General features: G+C 40.1%; 1 protein-coding gene across 2 annotated transcripts; it reads left to right on the plus strand.

Annotated features, from left to right (window-relative positions):
* Positions 718-25,120, plus strand: RDH10 (retinol dehydrogenase 10). Of its 2 annotated transcripts, none has more exons than XM_021387158.1 (6): positions 718-1,305; positions 1,641-1,876; positions 19,796-19,894; positions 21,269-21,414; positions 21,751-21,882; positions 23,729-25,120. In XM_021387158.1, exons 1-6 carry the CDS (start codon positions 1,026-1,028, stop codon positions 23,850-23,852), a joined length of 1,017 nt encoding a protein of 338 aa, XP_021242833.1. In that variant the 5' UTR covers positions 718-1,025; the 3' UTR covers positions 23,853-25,120. The 2 variants fall into 2 exon arrangements, with proteins under 2 accessions (XP_021242833.1, XP_021242832.1); XM_021387157.1 differs by having other exon boundaries at positions 720-1,305; positions 1,638-1,876.

Genomic DNA, 27,848 nt, shown 5'->3' on the forward strand with positions numbered 1-27,848 from the left:
GCGGGGTGGCTCGTGAATGCCTGCGTCGCTTGGGCGTGCGGCGGGCACGGTGCATCGTGCGAGTTTTCCGTGTTTCAGCCCTAAATGCTGCGTCCGACATTGTGGGCACGCGGGGAACTGCCTCCCGCCCGCACAACACAGTGTCCGCGTGGCGCCCCGCAGCGCTCCGGTATGCGGGAAGTTTCCTCACGCTACTCGCTGCGCTGCGAACATCTACGCTTGTTCCTAAGCCACCCTATGTCACATCGATCTCATTAAAACTATAACGGGGAAGGTAATTAACATCCAGCAGCACACAGGTGCGCGATAAAACACCTATAAAATCGACGGGAGGCGCAGATCCCGCTTTCCCCGTCGGCAGCTGCTGAGCGCTCTCCGCCCTCCTCCGGCGGACCAGCAGCGCGGCGTTCCAGCCTCTGCCTCAAGGTGGCGCTGCGGCGCGAGGCGGTGCACGCTGGGAAATGTAGTCGGAGGCGGGCTCGGCCCCGCGCGGAGCTCGGCCGCGCCGCTCTGGAGGGAGAAGCCTCAAAGGGGGTGCCGCTCCCGGCAGGCCGGGCCTGGCGCGGCCGCCGGACCCTCCCCCGGCGGCGGGGAGGGCGAGCGGGGCGAGGAGGGGCTGCGGCGGGGGTGGGGGTCCCGGGAATGCGGGGCGGGCTCGGGGGCGGGCTGGGGAGCCCGGGAGGAGGGGCCGCGCCGCCCGGCCCGCCCTATATAGGGCGCCGAACGCGCAAGATGCTCACTGCCAACAGCGGGGCCGCGGGCGTGTGGGACGGGGCAGGCGGCGATCTCCTTCCCTGGGCTCCTTCGTTGGGCGGGGGGGTGCGGGACCGAGCACGGGGCGTCCCGAGTGGCGGCGGGCGGAGCGGGGCAGCCCCGGCAGCGGGAGCTCCCCCGGTACCGGGCTGTCCCGGCGAGGAGAGCGGCCCCAGGTGCGGAGCCGGGCGAAGGGAGACTCCGTTCCGCGCCGTGCCCGCCGCTCCGGGCGGGGGTGAGGGCCGCCGGGCCGGGGGCGAGGGGCCGCCAGCATGAACATCCTGCTGGAGCTTTTCGTGGTCACCTTCCGAGTGCTGTGGGCGTTCGTGCTGGCCGCTGCCAAGTGGCTGGTGCGGCCCAAGGAGAAGAGCGTGGCTGGGCAGGTGTGCCTGATCACCGGGGCGGGCAGCGGCCTGGGCCGTCTCTTCGCCCTGGAGTTTGCCCGGCGCCGGGCGCTGCTGGTGCTGTGGGACATCAACACGCAGAGCAACGAGGAGACGGCGGGCATGGTGCGCCACATCTACCGCGAGCTCGCCGAGGCCGCCCCCAAAGGTAAGCGGGGCCGGGCGCTGCCCCTCGGAGCCCACCTGCCGCCGGCCTTCCCCGAGGGCTCGAGCCCCGGGACGGCGCCAGGAGGCCCTCCTGTCAGGGAGCCGGGCGGGACGGCGCGGGCCGTGTCCCGAGTGTCCCTTCGTCCCCGCGGCGGCTCTCGGCTCTCAGAGCTGGCAGCGGTAGCAAGTAGGCGAGTTCTTGTGTACCACGGTGACGCCAAAGTAAACAGAAGTTTTAGCGCGGTGGAAGTAAGTTTGCTATTTCTCTCAATTCTTTATTTTGCATGCTGAAATCCAACTAAGAATGTTTTCTCTTTTCTCTGTATTCCCTAGTAGCTGGAGATGGAGAGAAAGACGCGCTGCCCCATTGCAGCTTGCAGGTTTACACATACACCTGTGATGTGGGCAAAAGAGAAAATGTCTACACAACAGCAGAGAGGGTCCGCAAAGAGGTTGGCGAGGTTTCCGTCCTGGTTAACAATGCTGGTGTGGTCTCTGGGCACCACCTTTTGGAGTGTCCTGATGAGCTGATTGAGAGGACCATGATGGTCAACTGTCACGCGCATTTCTGGGTAACTATATGTTCATTCATACTACCTTTCCTGTCAGTTAATCTGAAGGAACTAAATGCTGTTGCTTAACTCCTGTCTCTTTGGGTTTTGCACTTGTTCCCTTTTCATTTGCAAGCTCTCCACTTTGTAGGCTTCTTTTTTAATTTAACTTTCTGTTTAACAGGTAATGGTGGGTATTAAAGTTATTAATAAATTGCTTTCAATTGATTCTGTACTTTTATAATCTTGAGCTCACACTATTCACACTTACGCAGCCCTGGATATGAAATCTGTTGCAACCATAACCTCTGAATATACCTTAAGGGTTGTTACTATTAAGGAATGACTTAGCTCCTTCCTTCCATAGTCTTAGAGCGGGATGTCAGCAGCTTTAAGATGCTGTTTTGATGACAGTTACAATAGCGAAGTTGCACACTTCTGGAGAAAAAGACTTATTAGAAGCCCTGCTGGAGATGGTTTGAATTTTCTTGGAGGCAAATTGTTGCTTTTGATGGCTGAGAGGAAAAGCAAAAGATAGTTCAAGAAATCAAGCCAAGAACACTTTTTTGGGGAATCCTGTGTATTTGTCTTCATAGCTTTCTCCTGGGGCTACTGGTAGAAGTAAGAAGAATCTTCAAAGTTGATTCTGAGGTGATACTGTTTCTGTAACTAGCAGATTGTTATCAAGGAGAAGTTATGTGATGAAGCTATTTGATCTTGCTCTTCTTGTCTGCCTAAGTCTTGTTTCTCTGCAAGCTTTATTTTTAATCTCGCTGTAGTGTGGAGCTATATAAATTGATATGTTGAAGGAGGGCATGATGCACACTCCGTTTAGCATTAGCTGTCAGACTGAGCCCATTGTTAGTATTGAACTGTTCTTTGGTTCTTCAAATAGTGTTATGAAATGCACTTGCATAACAATCAAAAGATTAAGCAATCTGAAATATGCTTCAACTTGAGCTTTCTTTGGCTGTTCCTACCTTTGGATGGTAAAATTTTGTAAAATCCTCCTCTCCAAAACTTAGAAGGGCCTCACAAACCTGGGGCTTTAACATGGAAGTTAAATGCTGTTTCATAACCCTAAAGGAGCCCCTTCAAATCTGCACTGTGAAATACTTAATGGCAGAGCAGTCTTTTTTCCAGTCTATTGTAAAGCTTGCAGAGAGTGTGCTTAAACTTCAATGCACATGAGATTGTTTAGAAACTATTAAAGTATATTTTAAGGCAATTTGGGCAATTTGAAAGTTTTGAAAAAGCGCGTAAGATCCTGCAACAACTCAGAGCTCTGCATGTTCCCTCCATAAAAGTGAAACTGATGCTGAAGCAAACAGAGATGTACACTGGATTTAATGACTGTTATTGATGTGGTTTAAAAGCAGAATTGACAAAGTTTCCAAGAACTCTAAATTATGACATCACCACGAATTAAAATATGGGAGGATCCTACATTCTCCAGCTGTTCTTCCTTCAGGCCTAAGTCACACACTTATTTATAACATTGTTTCAGAGACCTTTTTAAAGCATCCTGTGTGTGTTCTTTCACAGTAATAAACTGTTAAGCTTAGTCTAGTATTGCTGTGATTGTTATTTCCATAAGTTTCATTCATCTCTAAATGTTAGTATCAAATGATTTTAACTATACCTTTCTAGATTACTTTTTTTTTTAGATCTGAACTGTGGAAATTGAGATCTTGGCATAATCTTCTAAGGAGTAGTCAACACCCTTTCTATTTACTTGAGGATCTGTTCATATGGCTGCATCCTGCAGATCCTATGTCCTGCTTTGCTTTTCCTTCTGCTTTTTGCTCTTGGCAAAGCTTTCTTCCTAGTCTTCCCCTTTCTGATCTCAGAAAAGACTGGCTTGGCCAACAGTGGGTGGACTTGTATTAGAAAATAATAATACTTAATTCATAAGATATCATCTGAATCAGCTGATTTGAAGCCAATTTTTTTTTTGATGCAAGTCAATGCTGACTTAAATAAAACAATCTGTCTAGATGTGTGAAGTCTTATGCAGCTAGACTTTTCCATGTCAGCTGAACTGGTGGTCCAAAAGCAAAGCAAATACTCTGGAGCATTATGTAGAGTTCTAACTATTCTTGAAGGATGTTTCATCCAAAAAGCTGTGAAAGGATTTTGTATTGACATGAATCTTCCCTGTAATATTGCTTGATAGTTCAGTGTTTGCACTTTTGGAGTCTTTTTGGTTTTTCTGTTATTTTTTTTTTTTCCCCCTCTCTCCTGTGTAACGTCTTTCCCTCATGCCTTGATCACTAACAAGCCTCAATATGCTTCTACATAAAAATGTCAGATAGAACTATGGCACTGTCCCCTTGAAGCCTCTGAAATGGGGTGGATTGCCTGCTCTCTGTGCGGAGTGCAGGTGAACTGGACTTGTTTTCTGTTAGCAGCTACGATTCAAAGGCTGCTGAACCTCTGTAGTAGGCAATAAAACAAAAGCCTGTCACTGGTTTGCTGTTGTGACTCTAACTGGACTGTGTACCATATCACAAACTGGCAGTAAGGAGAGCTTTAGCAGCATACCATAGCCTAAACAGATGCTTTCCATTTTGCTGACATCCATGATTTGTATAAGCCTTCCTATGTGTGTTCTATATAAACATGTCACCAATGCATCATGTAGCAATTTCCACAGCATAAAATCCATTGCGGTATTAAAAACCTGTTATTTCATGCTGTGATAACTTGAATGCTTCTGATATTGAAAACATAGGGACAAAATCCATTCTCAGTTTGAAACAAGCCATCTCTGGTTTACTGTAATTCTCAGATGCATAAAACTGTAGCAGTAATGTAACAGTATCTTTCTTGCCAGTCTGTTGCAAGAATAACTTACTTGGCTGCACTTGTCAATTATAGGAACAGAACTTCTGCGGACAAGGAGTTCTTTTCCTTTATGTCAGGATCCAAATTTGAAAAATGTTTAGTCAGTGCAAGATTAAACTGCTGTTTCATCTATTTTAAGCAAAAAGTTTTTTTTATTAAGGTTTTACAATAAAGCTTAAGTGAAGTACAGCACACTGTGTTTTAGATCATAGAACAGTATTCAATAAAACTACTGTACAAGTTACTTGAGGATGGGTTGAGATTTTTTTTGTATCTATTCTGCCTGAACATGAAGTTATAAAGCTACTGCTGAATAGTCAGGTATTAGTATTGTACCTCAGCATAGTTCCTGGTGACTCCTCCCAGATTCAGTCATTGAATGGAGAAAGATGATGATCGGGCACCACGAAGTTCTGTGATAAGAAGGTCCTTTTGTACAGCAGATCTTCAGCATCTAGCTCTGAGAGAACAGTGATACTACTTCTGCTTTTCATTGTCGTCTCAATCCTCTGAAACTTTCAGCTTGAAGCTCTCCTCCTAGTGAGTTCTCTTCAACTTACCAAAAGGGGGAAGCAAAAGCATTTAGCTCCAGCTCTGTCCTATTTAAAAAGAAGTGGAAGACTAAAGCCTGGACTTGTACACTGCTGCCTTACTGTTCGTTCACTTATAGACTACTCTATTTTTGAGGTGATGCATGTACATTTCCATTTGCAGGGATGTAACAAATTCTAAATGGTCTAACGCTGATACTATGAAGAGATAAATACTGTGTAAGAGGGAAATACTGCTTGAGTAACTTAGATATTTTGGACTATATAATCCCCTAGACTTAAATGTATCTTTGAATGAAAAAACTTTATGGAAGCTAGAGAGGTTACGAAATGGATTATATATTTATGCTGGTATTGCAGTTGTCAGCTTAATCAGACTGAAAGATTTGCTAAAACCTTGGAGAATAAGTGACTTATCTATAAGTACTGATCTAATCTCCAACTTTAAGGATTCTGTGATTCTAATCTCATATAGTTCCCCAGTGTTCAACAGAACTCATACCTGTGGTTAGTTTAAATATTAAGATTTTGCACATTGAGTGTGCTCGGTGACTCTTTTACAGAAGATGATTTAATTATATGAAGCTGCTATCTGAAACTGTACCAGGACAAATCTTTTATAAACTATTGGCATAGTAGTTCAATTTTTGACTTCATTTCTAAAGTTCCAGTGTTTATGATAAGATGTACACACAGTATTCTACTTCTGTGCCAACTAGCTGTATTCATCATTTTGGATGAGTGGAGTTAGCGGTCTTAATTTTTAATTTCATGATAACATGTCCAAAGAAGTTTGCTTACGAAGTTTATAAGTTCTTGACTTTTTTCTTTGAAAAATGAGTTGGATAAAATTCAAGCCAAACCATGTGTATATGATCCAAAAAGTGTCATCAAAACTAACTCTTCCCTTGCAAAATGATTCCAATTACATGCCACCAGTAAATTACCCTAGACAGCACATGTGTTTCATATAATGCAGTAGCATGCTGGGTAACGAATATGAACCAAAAGCAGTCAGGCTTCTAGCTACAGAAATAGGGTACTGGTCATATTTAAAACTTGCAATTGCTTTGGTATGTTTCTGTGGTACTTGGGTTTATTTATCAAGGAAATAGAGGAAATCTTCTATCAGTCGCGGAAAATACTGTCTTCCAGATGTAGTTTTCTAAAATATCATCTTCCCTTCTTATGTACCAATGCACTTAACAAAAGCTTAAGCAAATAAATAGTTGTGTGTATATATATCTGGAGCATGAGCGGGCATGAGACTACAGGCATGGAGCTTTCTTCACCAATTTATTGCATGGTGAACCTGGACCTTGCCAAGCATAGTTGCCACCAACCTGGACTCTTCTAATCTATAACAATTGATTACCTGCGTCTTGCAATCTGTATGCATCTATAATCTAGTCTTGTCATATTTAAGTTGTTGTGATTGTTTTTTAAAAAATCAGTCTTTTACTGACTCTTTTTTCCAGTTTTCTGATCCTTTAAGGAAATAAACAAAAGAAACACATCTGATGAGGCACCTAGGTGTCTAAACTTCAGCTGTGGAAGGGATCTTGCGTCGCTTCCAAGAGTAGACACAAGTGTGGATTAAAATCAGTCCTCACTGATCTGAAGAGTTACTAAGCACTTTGGTCTAGGGAGGTAGATGAGTCTCAGTCATATATTTAAAAACAAAAACCTATGTTTGTCATCTGTAGGAATTTGTGTAAATTCAAGCAATAAATTAGTAAGCATGTATCAAGGGTTCCTAGCTAAATGGCTTCTAGAGCTTTTGGCTTCATTGGTAATGCTTCCATCAGGATAGTGGGAAGGGTGTATTGAAGATTCTTTGAACGTGTTACAAAACTAGCTTTCCTGCATGCATGTTCTGTGCTAGGTGGTCTTACTTGCATGGTGGAAAACGCTGGCCTGTTTTGTTCAAACAGCAGTTGAATCCATGCATCTCCCTTTTCTGTGGTGGTGTAAAGTGTTTTTTGTCCCTGTCAGTTCACAAAGCTGAAATGATAGCTCAGTGGGTCTTAAAGTGCTTCAATTACACTCAAGCTTTTGTGGCTGCTCTCAGGCATGCTTTTGAGGTGAATTTTCTGCATCATTTGAAAGGTGCTTGGAACTTGGGCTCAAAAAAAAAAAAAACCAAAAAATAAAAATTCTTAAATTGCAGCCCATTACTTGTTTGGTGCCTGTGAAGGTGATGTACCACGTGGTCAGCCAGTTACTTCCATGTGCTTAGCTTGCTGAAGCTTGCAGAGTTCAAGTGAAAGCAATAACATTATTTTCACAGAAAAGCAATGTGATAGGCCCTTTAAGGAAGAGGAGAGTTATTCTGGAGAGAACATGCCAAGACTTCTCAAACTAACTGAAATACATTTGAAGCATTAGTCAATTATTAGTGGCTTGTAATTCCAAAGCCTTCTAAAATAGAGCTGGAAGTGCAGTGTAGCTTGCAGAGGAGAGGTCCTTGAGGTAATCTCACACTTCAGTCTCCTGTGACTTTTATGAGGGTTAGAGACTTGTCAGCAAACCATATCAGTGCTTTCAGGATTGCTAATCTGCTCTGAAGAAACAGTGCTGGATGAGTGATCAGTGTGGTGATTAAATTCCTGCTTCTTCTGGTTAAGTCAAGTCAGCTGAATAAGCAAAAACCTCCGCACTGACTTTGGTCTGATATTCTGGTGTTACTTATGAAAAATTTGGGGGAGCAGGAAACCTTGAATGGAACAATGGTTTTTGCCACTGTGGTGCTTAACCTAGCTTGAAGTGGAGGGGCTGCCTCTGCTGTTTCAGGGAAATACTCCGTATAAAAGATTACACATATGCCTTCTTTTCCTGCGGTGGTTAGAAGAGCAGTGCTTTGAGCAATTACAGTGGAGTTTGAAGTTACTGATTGTTCTATCTAAAGTAACATTTATTATTTTACAATTTAATTTTTTGTTATGCATCTGTAATATTAAATCTTTCTGAAGTCCTCTGTGTGTAAAAGCTAGAGCATCATTTACTTGATAAACCTTGCTCCCCAGACTTCAAAGTTTCTGACTATTCACACTGATAATAAAACTGAGTAATTGATAACAGTGTGTCTTTTGTGAAGAATGGTGAAAGTATTTCTGCACAGGCAAGCTAGTGCTGAATCACATGTGATGCTGTATGCTTGTACCCATGGTCTTAGGCTTCTTAGTCTGTTTAAAAATACATGCATTTAAAAATACAGTTACAGTCTAAATAAGTGGGCATAAACTGCTGGAATCTCAGTTTCTTATCATTTGGTTTGAAAGGAGATATGTCACAAGCGGGAAAGAGATTTACATCAGTGCTTAAACTTCTGAATGAACACTTTGTTCTTGTAAATAATTGTATTAGAATAATGATTTATATGCCAGCCAAATTAACACTTGACACAAGTGAGGTATCACGATCAGGTGGGGAGGGCGTTATAGGCCAAGGAATGCAGAAACAGCTGCAGAGCAGAGGTGACTCTCTTGGTGTAAGCCTTTTGAAATTCAAGTTTGTTTGGCTGTTGAATTCTGCACCTAAATGTGCTCTGCTCACTTCTGCCATCTGTTTGAACTTGTGTGAGAGCTTCTCAAGCACTCCCCTTACAGCATTGGTTTGTACAAGCTCTTGAGCATACGCTTAAAAGTGACTTTTAAAATTGTTTAAAGAACAATTTCTGTTGACTTAGGAAAATAATTTCAAGGCGGCTTAGTGGTGGCAGGCATGGGGGCATCCCTTGAATCCATGTCTTACCTTATGCTAGTTTTGGTGTTCATCTGATCCCTGGATGAGCCAGTTCAGTTCACAGAAGTCTCCAGAGAGAAGCTTCATTTTCTTGGACAAATTGATTAGTTTTGCTTCTTAGAGACTACACTTCATGAACATTTTAGACTTGCACTGACCAAATTGTATTTGTGTGAAAGAGACTGGAAGTAGGATAAAACTGTATGTCAGCAGACAGGACCTCTACAGATGTCTAATGAAACCTCATTCTCGAGAAGATTTTCTAGAGTAGGATTTATGGGCTTAAATCATTTAAATTGGCATACATGGTTCCAAACTATAGTAAATCTGTCAGTCATAATAGTCTGAAGTTAGCAACTTTATTTCTAGAGAGAGCGCAGTATTGTACTTTTGCACTATTAAAAACCCTTAGATAAAGGTAAGCTAGTTTCCTCTTGCGTTAACAACTCTCGCTTTTTGCCTTGCACTGATACTGTGATTGCTCTTGTGCATCATAGAGTAGTTTTGGTCTTTTTAGTGTTGCGTTTGTGTCTTATCAAGTGTAAACTTACCCGCTAAGATTTTTTTTTTTTGCAGACTTTTTTGGGGGAAGGACAGGGAGAAGTATTTCCACTTTGTGTTTTAAAAATTACTATCTCCATGTGCTTAAAAAATATTGCTCCTTATTTAGTGATTTACTTCATAGTAAATGGGAGCTTTCTTTCAGAGTCTTACTCATTCCTAAACAAGCTTTAAAGCTAAATTTTCATTCAATTGTAATAGCTTCTGTATTTTTTAGTTTCCAACAAATTGGGCTGTTGAGTGAAGAGGGAAGCTCTCCTCCTAATCCTTTTTTTTTTTATTGTGAGATATTGGGTTATGATGCCATTGCTTTCCTTTTTATAAAGTAATTGATTTGAAACAGTGACCTAGTTGCTGGGTTGGGAAGGGTGAATGAAGTGACTCAGCTTTCATCTGCATGCAGATATCGCACAGCAATAACAGCGCTGTGGCGGTACTGCCTTAAGGTATCTAAAAAATCAGAGACAATTTTTTTTTTTTCAGCCACGTCTTCAACAGTCAGTTACGTAAATTGTAAAACATGAGTGATGACTTCATATTTTCCCTAAGTACTGTTCTCTAGTAATATTTGGAAATATGCAGACTAAAATATTAAGCATTACCAAGTAGTCCAGAGCATGACTAAGCTCATGGCAAGCTGGAGAAGAATGTGTATTTGGAAGTTGGATTGCGTTCTTGTTCACTGAACAGAATATTCTGAGCTCTTATCTAATAGCTTTTCTAAAATGAATTTTTTATGTGGATTTTTCACTGACTCACAGTGGCATGTTTTCATTTTTTTGTCAAGATTATCAAATAGCTGGCAATAAATAGCTGCTCTCCAAATGGTTGGACATTTGCTACAAACTTGTGCTAATGAAGGTGAGGGACTAATGTGTTTGTTACACTAATGTCAACATTGCTCTGAAATACCACAAATCCTTTGACTGGGCCATTTGTCAGTATATAAACAAAGTAGAATTTCTAGTCACTTGACTTCAACAGGGCTTAAACCCAGCTTTTGTGGAAAGGAGTAGCCAACTGTTAACTTCTGATATCACTTGACCAGCAAACTCTAAAGTAACTTTACATTTGACGTTTGGATAAATGCAAGTTAGATCTTCTTTACTGACAGATCAGCCTGTGGAAGAAGATGAGGTTGGTAGTGCTGCATACTGGGAGTTTAACTTAAGTCCCTTAGTTTCTTACAGTGGTGTTGGAGCTCTGTTAGTTTTGAGTATATGGAAAGCTCAGATGCTAATATGATAGGTCCAAGCAGAAGGATTTGCTTTCTTTATACTGCATGTTAATTTTCAGAGACTACTGCCAACTGTGTAGTACTTGCTTTACATTGAGCAGTAATTGTGGTTTGGTAGCTGCTATAGTCTGAGAGCATATTGAAATATTGTTTGTAGACAATAAACGTCAGCTCACCTAATATCTTCGGGCAGAAGGAAAGAGTTCAGCTTTTGAGCATGATTACTTCATCTGAAAGCCTCAGTTCTCATGCTTGGTTATGTCTTACACTTGTGCTGATCAGAGAAGTCTGCACGTATGCATTTGTTCCCAAGTTCCACTAGACATTTATCATGCTTACTTTGCAACGTGAGGCAGAGCTAAATGCATAGCTAAGGCTCCAACAGCTCTCTTACCATGCTATCTAACCTACTACTATAACTTCCCAGCTTTTAATTTTTTTTTTGTTTGGCATTTGAAATGCACAATCATTGACAACCTATGTTCTGCGCTTCTGCCCTGCTTAAGGAGATAAATTCTTCCCCTTGCTCATTGCTAGCTGTTGAGAATCCAGTATGATTATACTATCTGAGCTTTAAAAACCATTGAAAATGGAAGTAGGCAGAATTGTCTGTGAGTGCTCTGGATACCCTTAGGAAGCTGACAAGGGAGCGTAGTCAGTGGAGGGCATCTGATAGCAGGGGCACGTCATTTTGTTTTTGAAGATAACACAGTATGCATATATTCTGGAGTCAGCTGAAAATACGTTAGTTCCAGAACACGCTCATCTTGGTGCTCTGCAGTGCCTTACTGGACTCAGTTCTTCCAGTTGTAAGGTCTTTAGACTGAAGGAGAAAGAGTGGAAATAGAAAAGATGCTATTTTAGAGCATGGTAATTTATTACAGACAAAAGTATATATACAGGAGAGAAGTAACAGAGGAATCAGCATACTTACCTAAGATTTTTTTTTTTATAAAGTTAACACAGGGACAAAGAATGCAGGATCTCTGCTTGCTTACGAACTTTTCTCTGCAAGAGGCAGAGAAATGTTTTGTTGAGAAGGGAGCTGGTATCCTTGACTTAAGTGAAGAACGTGCTCCATTATTCATAGCCACATGAAATCAAAGATTTGCAGAAAGTGGAGAGAAGAGCCCTAACTGTACAATTGGTGATTTAAGTAGTGGTATTTACTGATGCATATATATATATATTGCAGTTATGCAAGCCATATCTGTAAGTACAGATCAAAGCAGATAAGTTTATGTGCATGTATGGTAGAATATATACAAGCATGTCCATGAAAGGCAGCCAGATGCTTCCACAGAAATGACTGTTGCAGCATACACTCATTAGGAAGACCAGACACTTAAGTAGAAGTCTGACATCTGTGGGTGGAAATAATTTTAAAAGCTTTAAAAATCTACAACCTGTTTCTTCTCAGTAGGAAAGAATACAAAAGATCTTAGGAGAAAAATGTGCATACCAGTAACATAAAAGCTCTTACTTCCACTTGCTGGTATAGAATTAACAGGGCAGTTCAGCTTGAATGCCCCGAAAGCATACAAAGCAGTGGCTTCTCTAAACAAAAGTGAAACATTCTTGAGGAGAAATTGGGGACGCCTTTGGCTGTGGTACATGTACCTAAAGTACATGCCCTAGGTAAAGGTGTCTGAAGTGCTGCTATGGTGGTGAACACAAAGAAAAGGTTTATGTAAGGCAGCTGGGAGTTTGATTAGCTCTAGATTGCCGTAAGCCTTAGGCAATGATAGAATTTCCATCTTGACTCTCAAGAAGAAAGTTTCTGAAGCAGGAAATGTGTTATTTGGGTAGCATGCTTGAGTACTTACCTACACTTCAGAGCAAGGGGAGAACAAAGCTGTTTTCTGTTCCAGTCCTAGTTATGCAATTTGGGGTAATGTCACAGGAAATGAAGCCCTTAAAGGAAAGGGTAGGGAGAGACAATGTAGTGATGTGATAAGGTAGTAGTAACAAAAGTCTCTGTTGCAAGGTCCTTTCCTAAGCACTTTTCATATTCCATTCTCTGTAGACACAACCCTTTTCCAGCTAAGCCCTGTTAACGAACTATACAAGAGACAATGTAGCCAGGCTATGTTCAGTTGTCCTAGGCTTGGCATAATTAGTTCTGGTAGTAGAGTGGGAAAAAATGATTAATGATTGAGAGATAACTAGTGGTATTAGTTTCCTGTGATTTTTTTTTTTTTTAAATTAGCATTACTTATCTTATCTTTACTATCTATGCATTGTAAACAGCTTTCTGGCACTAAGTTGTGATTAAGGAAACTACTTAATTCAGTTTCAGCTTTCTTCTGATACACTCAACATGAGTTTATTCAATGCAAGAGGAACTACTACAAGAACTGAAACATTCACAGGAAACAATGGCAGCTATCGATATTGAAATTTCAAGAAATCTTGTAATAGCACCCTAAGTACTACAAATGCTAAACAATGTAGAAATATAATTATGGTCTGTAACATACTTTTCTTTAGTAAATAGCATGATACATGTTTGTTACTACTAACAAACCCACTTATAAACCTCAATAAATGAGGTTTAACCTAGTTTTGCACAAATTTGATGCTTTCCAGCTGATTAAGCATGTCTCTTGAGAAGCAGGGGATTTTGTGGATGGATCAGCCATGAGGGAGGAGAAAGCAGGAACGTTAATTACTGACATGAATTAATAAAAAAATGCCAAACAAGTGATTCAAGTAATAGGTTATGATTTTACTAAGTGAAGACCCCATGTACTTTAAAGTCCTATTTCATACAGAGTTAGAGAGAGGAAAAATATATTTATTTCTCTGTAAATCAAATACAGTTTTAAATTTAAATTATCTGGTGTTGTCTTTCATTGTGACTTAGTTCTTCAGAGTACTTATTTTGTTCCCTTCACCTCTTAACCTGGTTAGATCTTATCTGTAGTTTTACTCTATCTACAAATGTAGGGCACACGAAGTATTGGTGTGCCGGTGTATGGCTTTGCTTCCTTGCTACTTGTCATCCTTACAGACTTCTTGTTCTTTCATGAGCTTCTGGTTGCAAGGCAACTGTAACATTATTACTGTGCATGTACGTTAAGCATTAACTGCTGTTGCAGTTCAATATTAAAGGAATCCCCATGGTCCCAAAGCAGTGGGTTTTTATGTGAAGGACAAATAAAGCTTTAGTGAGAAACTGAAGGTTGTGTTGCCTGCCAGGAGGTAAATAACTAAGGGACTCCTTTTGAAATGAAATATTGGAAGCTCTAGCTTTTTATTTTGAACGCAAGGCCTGTTCAAGCCGCACTTGAGGGCAATCCTCTAATAGTTTATTTTCATGCCTTTAATGCAGCTGTCTGTGGCAGCTTGGCTTGAGGAAGTCATGTGTATCTCCTGATCCTTTTTATTCTAGAATGATCCAGGCGTGATCTCCTATGAACAGTCCAGAGGAGTGCGTGGCTTTCTTTTTTAATTCATTATTTCATGACAGTTAAATAATCCTGACTTGTTTTTCATAATAGTTTATTGAGAATAGAAACTGAAGATCAAAAATAGCACTGATCTCTACAGCTATTTAAATATTTACTTAGTTGCTAATTATCCAAAGGGGGCCCAGTGCCTCTTGAAACCAGCCAGCAGAGACATCTGAGCTCCTTTTAAGTTGAAGCACAATTTTGGTCCCTTACATTAGCAAGGTCAACAGTAGTTGTAGACTTCTATCTGCCTTCTGTAGTCGGCCTGTTACTAACACAGCCATGTGCTGTGCTGTGTGGTCTCTCTAGTGTCCAGCTCAGGACTTCTGATGTAGTCTTTGCACAGTTAATGATCTCACCTTTAACTAATATTTTGGAGATACTTGTCTAATGGAATTTAAGAAGGGCGGGGATATAATACAGAAAAAGCAATTGAGATGATAGTGGTTATCTTCTGAAATAAGAGACTCTGTATGACTGTAGTTGAAAATAACTTCTATATATTTACTGATAAGCTTGCCATGGAGGTTTTTCTCCCTTTCAGGTACCTCAGTTTTCTTTTCATCATGCAGGGGTGCATTACTGCTATTCTATCCAGTTTGGAGAAACCTACTTTAAGACTTAGGCTGCCACAGCCGATTTGCAGAACAGTTAGATGTTCTCTTTTGTCAAACTTCCGTGCCTTATTTTCCAGTTATTGGAATGGAAAGAAAATTGGGGCACGTGATAATTTCTGAGTTTTGCCCCATGGTGGTCATGGGCTGTCTTACATGGAAGCAGGAGTAGCTGCAGTGCTGCACTGTGGTCCATGAAGAAGGGGAAGAATATAAAATCAAATGTCCATGTGAGGCAAAGAGAGGAAGTAAGGTGCATTTTAAACAGAAACTGGAACTTCATTTTTTTAATTTGTCACTGTCTTCGTTGCTTCATATTAATATTGTCATGTTATTAGCCATGGTAGCAGGCAGTTGTGATTTCTGCTACCTTAGTTCCAGGCTTAAATAGAGTTGTCTAGATGGGTCTGTGACTAATCACACCAACTCTGCCTTGTGGATCTGGCTGAAGAGTTTTAACATGAAGATAAAAACCATGCAGTTACCCAAATGTTGTACCTATTTATACTGTTACGCATCTGGCTGTTCTGGCAGTCAGGAATAGCTGTGGCTTGAGTAAAATCATTATCGGTTACACCAGCAGGCCTCTCTTGTGGATTAACAACAGTGATATGAAAACTCACCTATTTCTATCAGCCCCTGAAAAAAAAACTAGGCTCCATCCACCTTATATGAAGGGGTTATATGGAAAATAAGCTATTCCTTTGGCATAAAGGAATTTCTGCCTTTATGTAAAGCAGCTTGTTTATGCTGTCAAAATAGTTGTAAAGGGTGGTTGGGCCTTGACAGAAGGCAGAAAGTATGGAAAAAAAATACTGTACTGAAAAATAGAAACTTAAAGGAACTTTACACATTGGTACCTGCTTTATTTGTTTCTTTGATATAAAAACAAGTCTATGAACATGAGGTAGCATGTACTTTCCCACTTCGGTGTGCTTTGTGCATTCAGTATTCATTGTTTTGAGCTGCATGCATCTAACATTGTTTTCTGTGTATGCTTGCTTTCTACTTTAAGAATAATTACTCCAAAATTTAATTAAAAAAATCACTTTCCCAAACAGAGTATTTCTTCATATTCTCATTTGCTGTATTTAGGCTAATTTGTCTTGACATTGCAGCTGTGCTGTTCTTTGTGTTGCACAATCTTTTGAGTTTTGTTTCATTAAGAATGGAACTAAAGAATTTGGGGAAGGGGAGGGAAGAAGTGCTAGACTGTTAGAAGTTAATTTGCCGTAAACCAAAATGTTGAGAACAGATTACAAAAGCTATGAAGTGACATGTAAATGCTTGTTCAGTTTCACACTTATGAGAAATAAGTCATTAAAGCTGTGTGCACATGAAATACATGTTTAGTTACAGCTACTGGGAATAGTTTGTTCTTACTTATATATTCAGAAGCATGGAGGAAATTGCTTAGAAGTTTGTAATTGGTCTTTTATGGAGCCTGAACATAAAGATTAAACAGTCTCAAAAACAAACAAACAGGAGAGAACTAGCTCTGCTCCCTGTTCCGAGTAGCTTTTTACGTTCTGTCTGTCTTACCTACCTGCTTTATCTATGTTAGAAAACGTGTTTGTATCATACCCTGGTTTCTTTTCTATTTTTCTGGGAGTGGGGGAAATAAAAAGAGAGCTAATTCTGAGTAGAGAAGATGCTTAACTTAAATTTCTTGACTGTGAGCACTGCATGTCTTTCCTGACTCCTTGTAGCACAATTCCTTTCATCTACTGTACTCACTGGTTTATCCTCTGTGTTGAAAAGTGTGTGACACTTGTCATTAATAAAAGACCTCACTCCAACTTTAACCACTTAAATGATTTTAGTTATATGTCTTCCTCTGCAGCTGCGAGAGGTGAAACTGAAATTGAAAGATCAAACCCGAAGGCAGATAGTTTGATTAAATCATTTCAATTATTTTGGGGGCCTGGTTCTTGACCTTTAATGCCCCATTTCTTGCTTAGCATCTTCTAATACTTTTTTTTTGGTGGAGGATTAAGCGTGTCCATGCATCACCTCAGAAAACGAATGTGGGCTGTGCTACCTGTTCAGACAAATGCCAGATGGGAAGGCCACCCAAGAGGCATCTTGCCCCTGAACCAATCGAACTTTGAACCGGTTTCTCAGCATCACGACAAGCACAGAGAAGATGTCAGGTCTGGTAGGCAGATGTAGCTGAAGCTGAAAGAAACTAGAAACAAGAAACTAGGTTGGTCTGGTTTATGTAACAGACAGAAAAACTGGGGACCAGAGTACGGAGGAAGCTGCTTTGATCAACGAAATAGGCTGTGCCAGAAGCTCAGTAAGAGCACTGATTTATTTGGGGATTGCTTATACCACGAAAGAGAATAACTTCACTTTGGGATTGTTTTTCCCAGCAAGAGGAGGCTGGGAGGAGCAGTGGGCAAGCCTTACTCTGAGACTGGAAATGTGTCCCCCAATAGGGTGTGTCTGCCTCTTGCCATGCATTTTTTTAAGTACTGACTCCCAGCTGCAGCAGATGGCTGGAGGATGGCAGCACCAGGATGACTTACTATTATCCATTTAGCTGAGGTGTTGATAGTTGACTGCTGCATTTTGTACGTTTTTAATGGTGCAACTATCTTTATCAACTGTAATAATAGGTAATAATATGGATTTGTGGACACAATTACAGTTCAACACATTTCCTCCACAACCTTCAACCAAAAAAAAAAAAAAAAGCAAAGAAAAAAGATGACAATATCATAGTGAAGAGAATAAAAAAAGAAAATAATTAAACCACCCCAAAAGCCCAGATAAGCACTTTCCCGTTGTTCATCTCATGGGAGAAAATCATTATCTGTGGCTTGGATGCGGTAGGACAAAAAATTTGTTGCTAATTTTTTTCTTTCTTTCTTTCCCTCACCTGCTGAGAGACTAACTCCAAGGCAAGTGCCTCTTTCTGTAGTTCCTGTGCTTTGCAGGCAGGGCTTCAGTCTGCTTTATCAAGCTTTCTGGCAATGTGGGGTGGCAATCAGTCATTCCGATGTGATGTGGACAGATAACTGAGACCTAAGTGGAAACTGCTGATGGAACTGACTAATGCTCTGGAGGGGAGTAAATTGTTAGCAGGACTGAACTCTGTTGTCTTAGGAGGTTGGTGTGGAAGACCTGGGCCAGTGTACAGTGGTCTGTGTTGTGGAGTGACTGTGGAGAAATAACGCACTGTAAAACTAGAGGAAAGTGAAGCCTCTTACCTTTTTGAGAATGTGCTGCCTCTTGATGACCGGGCTTTCTTGCCATCCAACATGGGAAGAGAGGCTGAAACTTCATGTGCCTGGCACAGATTAGTTTAACAAGTGAACTAAATTCTTGTCTGAGGCTCTATATAAGAGGTTTAGAGATCCCTGCCACGAGGAAAGAAACAAACGCAAGACAGCTTGCTCTCAGATTATTTTTTATAATTAGCTTCATTATATGGTTATGACAGAATCTAGGAGTTATATGAATCAACAGTAGAAAAGGCAAGGAGTCAGGAGGTCTGTTAATCTTCTATCATCTGCCAGCTGTCCAGTGAAAACACTCTTTTGTGTGGTGTTAGGAGGTCTGGATTAGTCATTTAACACCTGCAGGCAAAAACGTTGTACAAGAACATGTGAAAATCATTAGAGCAAAACTATCCTGACGTCTGTGATTGGAAAATGCAGACAGCATAAGAATGGAATTAGATGGATTCAGCTGTAGCTTGCATGTCTCTTTAACAATGCAGCTGACAAGATTCAGACCAACAATTAAGCAAGCAGCAAATACTTCAGGGGCATTTGCATACTCTGGGTTTGGATCCAAATTACATGGGAAGACTTGGTTTCTGGGAGGACAAAGCATTTGTAGTTCTGCCTGAGTTAGAATGGAATAGAAGCTCTGCCATGAGTAGATTTATATATTAACCAGATACATTTGTGATTAACACATGTTATCTGAAATTCTTTGGCAACTTAAAAGTGTTCTAGTATAGTATAGTATGCTGATTATCTACAAGCTGAAGTAAGTAATAACTGAACAAACCATTTCTCTTCTTAATTGATTTTAAGCATATGTGGTGTTCTGTTTGATATTATTTTAAAAATGTTAGCGTGAGTCTGCTTCAAAAACAGGTGACAAAGCTAGGTATTGTAGGAGAGGTGATCTTCTAAGAACCGTCTTCCATTTATCACTTACATTTTAATTTTTTAAAGGTGTTAGGTCTGATTTGGGTGTTTAAACAAACAAACTTTGAGATAATCAGAGTGGTGGTTAAAAGCATTCATAAGGTTTCATCTTGACACTTGGTTTTGTTTTATCTTTGAAACCCTTCAGATACGGAATTAATAATAGATGTATACATCTACTTTTAGTTAGAGCAATGCTAGTGGATACTAATAAAGATGGAAAGCAGTTCAAACTAGCAGATGTTTAGTATTTTGTATGCAAAAGGCAACATCAGCAAAGCATCTGCCTCTTTAGTATTTCATTATTGTAAAATGCACAGGATAAGTTAAGTGGATAGAACCAACCATATCTAGCTGACAAAACACGCTATCAATAATTAGAACTGGTAATTGGCACTGATCTTAACACAGAAATGCTGAATAGCGTATTAAACACTTTGCATTCCTTTTTCTGTCTTAAAAAAATGTGACTTCCATTTTAGGGTCAAATTATCTCTTTCTGATAACTAGTCTCTTGCAGAAAAATAAACATGTCTGAGCTCAATTGATCTTTTAACCTTCGCATTTCTGGAGATACAATCATTGCTGTCTGAATTCACAAAAATACTGTAGATTCTCTGTTGGCATTTTTGAAAAACCAAGAAGTTCCAAACCTGTACGATGATCTTCTAAATTCTTGATAATAAATTGAGATAAAGGTTTTGAATGCTTATAATTAATGTAGTAGTTCATGTTTTTTTCTTGTTTGTTTTATTTATTTTGTAGACCACTAAAGCGTTCCTTCCCAAGATGCTGGAAATGAATCATGGACACATTGTGACAGTTGCGAGTTCATTGGGACTGTTCAGTACTGCTGGAGTAGAGGTTTGTTGGATTGTAATTAATCTGGCAATTTTTTTGGGCTTACAGTAAGCTTTATTTTTTTTGTATTAGCAGCTAGAGAAAATAGTCAAATCTTCAAAGATATTTGGAGGTTACAGTAACATGAATACCAAATCACCAAACAGCCCTCTGTGGGTGGGATCCACAGGACTCAAGCAGACACCATACTTGTGGACTTAAACCATTTGGAGTGAAAACCTAGGATAGAATTTCATTCAGAATCCTGAATGATCATTGAGTAGCCTGGTAACTTTTGGTAACCCAAAAGGTATCCACCTACCCATTCTTGCCAAGAAACGTAGTGCTTAAGACTGAAGTCAAAGGGAAGGATTTTTGAAAAATCATGGTTTTTGTTTCTTTTTTTTCTGTGAGGAAATGGCTACCTGCCTTCCTCACGGAATATATGGCTCACCTGCTTTACTAGGCTCCAAGTTATAAGCAGTAGGTCATCTAGGTCCTGGAAGCCATTTGAGAGCTCCAGTTTCTGTGACTCGTTTGATACATAAAACTAGGTAAGGATTGGAGCATATTAGCTTGCATTTTGAGTCATTAGCACAAATGCAAGTGGGATCACAAATCATTCAAGTAGTGAAAAAGAATTAATAAGTCTAACAGAATGATGGTCGTACTGCCTTGTAAAACACAGATTTCTTTTGCATATAGCTTAGGCTCAATCCATAATCTTAAACGGCAGTGTTTTTTCTTTTTAGTAGAAATGAATTAAGCTGGTGTAAGTTAAAGCTTTTTTAGTGTATTTACTGTCTTGAGAGAATTTCCTAGGTGGTGAGTGTGGGCGCATCCAACTGAAAACTTGAATGTAACTGCTGTCTTTGCAATTATTTTTGAAATTTGAGTATTTTATTAGATAAGCAAACTATACAATTTTCTAAAAGTAAATACATAATACAACCAAATATTCGTTATACCTTCTACTGAAACTAACAAAAAATAAAACATTTAAGATTCTTACACCTATGCCTGCCAAATCACTAAGCTTCTTCAAATCTGACCCCTAGGTAGTATTAGATATCTCAGTCCTCCATTCCAACGTTTAATATTAAGCAAATTGGTAAACAGAGTAACTTGCCATATGAACCTGCCTAATTCAAAGACTTGAATCTAAGTTAATCTCATACATTCAGCTTTTCTGCTTTCATGATTCCGGGCTAATTGCTTTAAAATTGAAGTGACAAATGAGTTGTTGTGATGCTATATTCAGTGGGTGTCTTTCGCTGTTACTTTCTGATTTTGTGTAGAATCACATCAAATATGCTCTGGTTTTAAACATGATTCGTATCTGTCCCTTTTAAGATGCCTTTTTTTTTTTTTTTTTTGCCTTGTTCATTGCCAACACAGGATTATTGTGCTAGCAAATTTGGAGCCGTAGGTTTTCACGAGTCTTTGAGCCATGAACTGAAAGCTGCTGAAAAGGATGGAATCAAAACAACTTTAGTCTGCCCTTATCTTGTAGATACAGGAATGTTCAGAGGGTGCAGGATCAGGTGAGTAAAATTCATCTCTCCTGTGTTTGTAGTTTTATAAAAGTACTTGATGGTAATTTAACCTTGTTACCAAAAAAATATTAAAATAAATACTATGTCTGCTTAAATATGTTAGTGTGATCTGTAATCCTGACCACAGACAGGGACTTCCTGAATTTCTTCTATCCTGTGGTACTTAGAACAACTTTTGACCCATATTTCTTATAACTGAATAGTGAATGCAAAAGTTGAAGTATTTGTCCTTGCTGAGGCATTCAAAAAAAAGTGACTTAATGGACTCTCCGAGGTTGGCAGTCCTTTATATCTTGATTAATCAGCCTTAATCAAATATTTCAGAAAAGAAATTGAGCCTTTCCTTCCACCGTTGAAACCAGAATACTGTGTGAAGCAGGCTATGAGAGCTATCCTTACAGACCAGCCGATGATCTGCACACCTCGCCTCATGTATATGGTCACCTTCATGAAAAGGTAACATCTGAAATGCCAGTTAGTTGGCAATACAAGCAACAGAGTGCTAGTAAAATACATGAACACGTCCACTTTCTAGATACAAACACTATCCTACCTATACAGGCCACAAGTGCTGTTTAGTCATAATTCCTGTCTCTTGGCTTGCATAAGTGCATGTTGCTTTCTTGGGAAGTTCCATAAAACTGTGATCCTATGTATCATACATCCTAGTTTTGCATTTCTGTTATCTTCCATCCTGCTTAGGTTCATATTCTCTTCAACAGACTTTTGTTCCATTTTGTGAGTTCTTTTTATTTAGGAATGAGGAGAATAAGAAAGCTTCCAGCAAAGGAACCTGTAACTGTTTGTCTCTAGGACCAGTATGGAGGAGGCTCTGCCTGCAGATTCTCTAGGACTTGCATCAATACAGTAGACAAATCGAAAATCTGCACATTCAGAACCAAATTGCGGAGTCTGTTTGTTGAAAAGGTTATTTAAAAGGAATCATCTCCTTTGTTCTGTCTAACACTACACATTTGGGATGAGAACCCTGTAACTAGCCTTCTATTTCAATGATGCAGTGTAATACAGGAGTTGGCTCAATTCCACTGCTGCATAATCACTTGCATGCTAGTTTGTAGAGAACAGTTTCACAGCTGTATGGATTTTTCTGTTTCTTTAATCTTAAGTGTGTAATAGGAACCTTTAAAATCTTGCTGTCCTGTGAGGGATGGTTGAAACTGAGAGCATCGGGATTCTTACTGTACTTACAGAGCAATTATTCTCTGCTTTATGTCTCTCCTGGTGGATAGGGTCACCAAAGACTAGGGAGGACCTTGCCTGCTCTCATCTTTGCTGGAAGAGAGTATGTACGTGTCTCTTCTGCCAACAAGTTGAGAACACTATCACAGTCTTTGAGCTGGCTTCAACCAGAAGCTCGGAGGGTGCTTCAGTGCTTTCTGCACAAGCAGTGCCTCCTGCAGCAAAAGTCACATCAAAGGCCCTTCGGGTTTTCTTGCATTCAACGCTTTAGCTTCCAACAGGGAGATCAAAGCTTGTGCATAATCCATGCCCCAGGCAGCAGCACTCAGATCAAAGGCCCTCCAGTGGCTACTGCACAAACAGTACTACTGCCAGCAAAGACACCTGTACCAGAGACATCTATTTCAATGATCCTTACTCCTAATGCCTAGATTCTATGCATTGCTTTCCACTAAATGAGTGTCTGTCACACTGTTTCCAGAGGCTGAAGAAATCCCATCTTAGTCCTTCACTAGAGCTGCTGAGTATTACCCTTGAAATAAAAGTAGTGTTTTGTGGATATAGGAAGGAGAGGAGGGTCCATAGCCAGATATTCATCTCATTTTACCTCTTGGAATTTTATCTGAAGGGAACAGAGAGGAAATTGCTTTCTTTATTTCAGACCTCTTTTTGACGATGGATGAGTTTAGAATATGTGTAAAAGTTGTTAGACATCTGATGATCAAAGAATTGCATGAACTAATACTAATTCCAAATTAGATTTTCCTAAACGTCTGGTGACTTCTGGCACTGCTTCTGGCTGTTAGTAGACTTTCTGTGGTGCACTTGCCACAGGTTTGTGAAGAAGCAGCAGAAAATCTGTTCTAAGCTGAAGGCTTGTGAACAAATAACTTCTGCCTCCTCCTTTATGGCCGCCTGTATGGCAGGGTCTCTAGAATTTTCTCAGTAAAATGTCCTGGAAAATACTTGTATTAAAGTGTCTTAGGAAAACCGTGCAATAGCTATTATGTTCCTTTTGAAAGCCCAAGTACATAATAAGCAGGGCTTTTTTATTATTATTTTTGTGCCATCTTTTAACAGCATTCTAACTTGTGTTTTGCAGTATTCTGCCCTTTGAAGCAGTTGTGTGCATGTACCGGTTTTTGGGAGCAGACAAGTGTATGTACCCTTTCATTGCTCAAAGGAAACAGGCTACAAACAACAATGAAGCAAAAAATGGAATTTAACACTGGTATGGATGGACTAATGTTTATAGGTGAATATGATGATGTTACCTGAGTGAATTGTGAAGTGCACTTGCATCTGAGAGATGCAGAAGTCATCACCTTACTGTGGCATTCTCTTGGGTCCTCAACCTGTGTATTGAACTCTAAAAATCAATGTTTTTTTATATACTGTAAATAAAACTGACTAGAGTACTTGGAAAATGTGATAGGCAAACAAGGTGAATTTACAATGTAGCCGCCACCAGTGTCCTTTAGAATCTCACTGTATGTACAGTAAACTAGTCATACGACTTCTTGTAGGGATGCACTGTGTGATATCTCTTCCTCAGCCTGCCAAGATTTATAAGAGCTGCCTACAACCAGAAGATGCAATGTCTCAGAAGGTGTTTGTTTTTCCCTATGGTGTTTGGTAAGGGGCAGGGAGGGAAATCTTGAGATTCAAGCTACTGCTTATGACCTTTTAGCAAATTCAAGGACAGTTTCTGATTGCATCTCTTAGCTTGTTAACCCAAGCTCTCTAAAGGACACATGGCCAAATTGTGGTGTAATTCTCTTTTGTACCAATTGTGTGTATTCTATTTAAACAAAGATAAAAATAAATTTCAAAATCTCTGCAGATTCAAAGGCAAGTAAATGTCTCAGAAACACATTCAAATTTATACTGGGCATCTGGTTTTCTGGGAATGCAGTCAGTGCTTTAAATTGCCTTTTTTTTCGAGTCACTTGAAATATGCTCTGTTCTGTTTCCCTCTATATATGTCAGCGTCCAGTCTGCTGTTACGGACTATGTTTCTTTTCGTAGTACTTATTTCTGACAGAGTTCTCCCACCCCCTGAGGAAGCTGTTGTACTAAATTTCTGTAACTGGACTTGTGCCTAAAAGACAAAGCAACTCAGCTGAGATACAAACTGTTTATGTAACTGCTGGTCATATGCCAACTATTAGCAAATGAAAAATAGAGTAACGCCTGATGCAACTTTACATGTGGAGTATGGAAGGGTGTAAAGATTTTTTTTAGTTGTACTCACATTTTAGAACAGCAAACGACATTTTTACAGTATTTTTTGTAAAGCGAACAATTTTGTGCCTTGAATTTGGTAATCTGTATTAGTGAAGCATTGTAAAAGTGAACTTCTACCTCTGTATCTTAATGTATACCATCCACTTGTAAACTACTATTGGACAAATTGTGATTACTTTTTTTAGAATGTCTTGTTACATAGTGACCAATGCCTGTGGTTATTAAAGTGAGCCACCTTTTCCTTAAATCAGTGATTGGAATGCTTCCTTGAAAGACTAGTTCAAGCCACTTGAGTGTGCGCTCCGTAGCTCTTTAGTATCAACACAGTTCACATACTTATTGCTCAGTTCCTGTGTTCGTTTTGTCAACTACATGGTTTAGTCTAATCTCTTAAGCATTAGTAAGTACTGTGAAATTAGGCTTTAGGAGTGGACTTTTTTTTTTTTCTAGCTTCTAACCTCATCAATGAAGTAATTGGTCAACGAACATCTGAAGAGTTTTGGTTTTCTATAGAGCTTCATTTAAATATACAGAAAAATAACCCGGTGTGGTTGTGATTTTAAGGCATTAAAAAATGTTTCAGTGTAGCTGCATTTACTGCGCACTACATGTATGTAGCATACATACATTTATTTTATTTTATATGTATGGAGAATAGTGTTGCAACTAAACCTGTTTAGAAATTAGTTTAAAGTAGGTGAAACTGTTTACATTAGCCCTTATTCCAAATTCCATCCTCTTTTGAAAACTACTCTTAATTTGACCCTAGGGAAGTAATTAACTTCATGTTCTTGCAGCAAAGTCACTAAGAATAAGTACAGCAAATTTCATTCTATTACACAGCATCATTTTAACGCACTTTTTTCCCCCTCTAAGGTGTTTTAATCTATATTGCTGTCCAAGACTAAGAAGCAGCTTTTATAGTTGATATATTGATTCCCAAAACAATTACTAGTCTGACAGAAATGGAGAAATAAAAAGCTGACCATAATATGAATTTTCTGTGAAACATCCTGCCATTTTATGAGGGTAATAGACCAACTTAAAAAGCAAACTTCAGGGTTTGTGGAGTTCTACTTCAGTTAGCAGATATGTTATCATACTAGTTTCTGTGAGCTCAATACTATTCCAGAACATATGGTTCATCTCTCTGTTTGAACTGTTTGGCTGAGGCTTGTGGTTGGTGCCCTCTGTGACCATGTTTCTAAAAGTGTTCAGACCCTTAACTTTGAATCTCCTGTTCGAAAGCCAATTAGCCGCGTGTAGAGAAAGGAGATAATAAATGCCATGTAGATCTTAGAGGAATTGCCTGAGTGCTTGTCCTTTGGTCAAGTCTCAAAGAGGTCCTTTGAGACCAATCTAAGTAATCAAGTAATAACAAAGTTATTGCACACAGCATCCCTGGAGACAGCCATGACTACAGATTTAGCAAAACTGATAGCGTGTCTCACAGAATGCTACACTGAGCTCAAATTTAATTCAAGCCTCGCATTTAACAAATTCAAAATGTTAGTTTCTCCATTTCAGGAAAAAACTGATTTGGAAACAGTTGTGGAACTTCTGACAGCTCTAGCCATACCTTAAAAGGAACAGAATGTTAGAAAGATTATCACCCATCCAAGACAATTTTTTGTCGACTCCGTGGCTTTCCAGTTGCACAGGTGCTGCTTACAGAGCAGGAAGTGAAGACTCGTGACTAGGCAAACGGAGATTCCCCCTGCTTAGGTTGCCCTAAACTGTTGCAAATACTATGTCACACTCAGAGCTTCCTTGAACACTGGGATCAGAAACTATGACAACTACTGTGTAAATAGCTCAGATTACAAGATTTAAATTAATACTGTCAGTACGCAATTTGATATAGGAACATTTTCCTTCATTCTGTCGGACATTACCTGTTACACCTGGGTGAGCAAATGTGACACACCTCTTGGTACCTTTCTGTCTTTGTCACGCTGTAACAACCGGCTGGAATAAGCAGGTCATTGAAATTTTCACAGAAAGCTCCTATCTTAACAATGCTAGGCTTATAGTCATGTAAATCAGGTATTTGAAGAGCATTCTATAGCACTGCTTTTCTAGTACCGAGGACAAATCACACCCTTCGCTTGGCACATCTACAGCGGCACTTTTGGTTTAACAGTCAGTGGAGAGAAATAGGCACTACCTGAGTTAGGATCTGCAGATTTTTCATCCTGTTTTAGCTGTGTGCCTTTATGAGGATTAGGTACTTTCACTGTGAAGGAGCCGGGTTCTTTCTCGCTGAAGATGCTTGGCTAATGAGTTGAGATGTTATCACCTGTGCTTGGTCACAGGAATGGTGCCTTTGGAGTTTACACGTGTTCCTTTTAAACCGATGCATGAAAGGTATGAGATAACACTTTTCTCTCTCTGGGGAATAAGCTTTCTCACATGTGGTCGATGTTAAGTATTTGTGTACAGACAGTTGCTGCAGTATAACTGGTATGTCAGAAATGTATTCTCACAACCAGTCTTATCTCATGGTAGCTTGCTCTTTGGCTTACACTGTTGAGAAATTGTCTGTGTAGTTCCCAAGTAAGTATCTGCACAAACAGTTCTTTAGAGCCAGGCTGCGTTCACTGGTGCCCAATGCCAAGATAAGAGGCAGTGGGCACAAACTTGAGCACAGAAGGTTGCCTCTGAAGACCAAGAAACAATTCTCTGTGGTGCGGGTGGCAGAGCACTGGCACAGGCTGCCCAGAGGCTGTGGAGTCTCTTCCTTAGAGATCTTCAGAGCTGCCTGGACATGGGCCTGGGTACTCTGCTCTGTGTGTCCATGCCTGAACCAGGGTTGGTCCCTCCCCATCTCAACCATCCTATGATTCTTTTAGACAAAAGGGATGGAAGGAGCCTTCATTCGGGTTAGTAGATGTGCAATGGAAGTGAACTAGCATCTCTTAGGGGCTGGGCCATATTATAGGAAATAAATTTACAGTAATCTGAATCCACTCTCA

Source organism: Numida meleagris, chromosome 2 (assembly GCF_002078875.1).
Source record: "Numida meleagris isolate 19003 breed g44 Domestic line chromosome 2, NumMel1.0, whole genome shotgun sequence".
Classification (NCBI taxonomy): domain Eukaryota; kingdom Metazoa; phylum Chordata; class Aves; order Galliformes; family Numididae; genus Numida; species Numida meleagris.

Coding starts and splice junctions, on each gene's coding strand:
- RDH10 (XM_021387157.1), top strand. CDS start 1,026: ATGAACATCCTGCTGGAGCTTTTCGTGGTCACCTTCCGAGTGCTGTGG. Junction 21,415..21,750: donor TTCAGAGGGTGCAGGATCAG/GTGAGTAAAATT, acceptor CAAATATTTCAG/AAAAGAAATTGAGCCTTTCC. Junction 21,883..23,728: donor ATGGTCACCTTCATGAAAAG/GTAACATCTGAA, acceptor TGTGTTTTGCAG/TATTCTGCCCTTTGAAGCAG.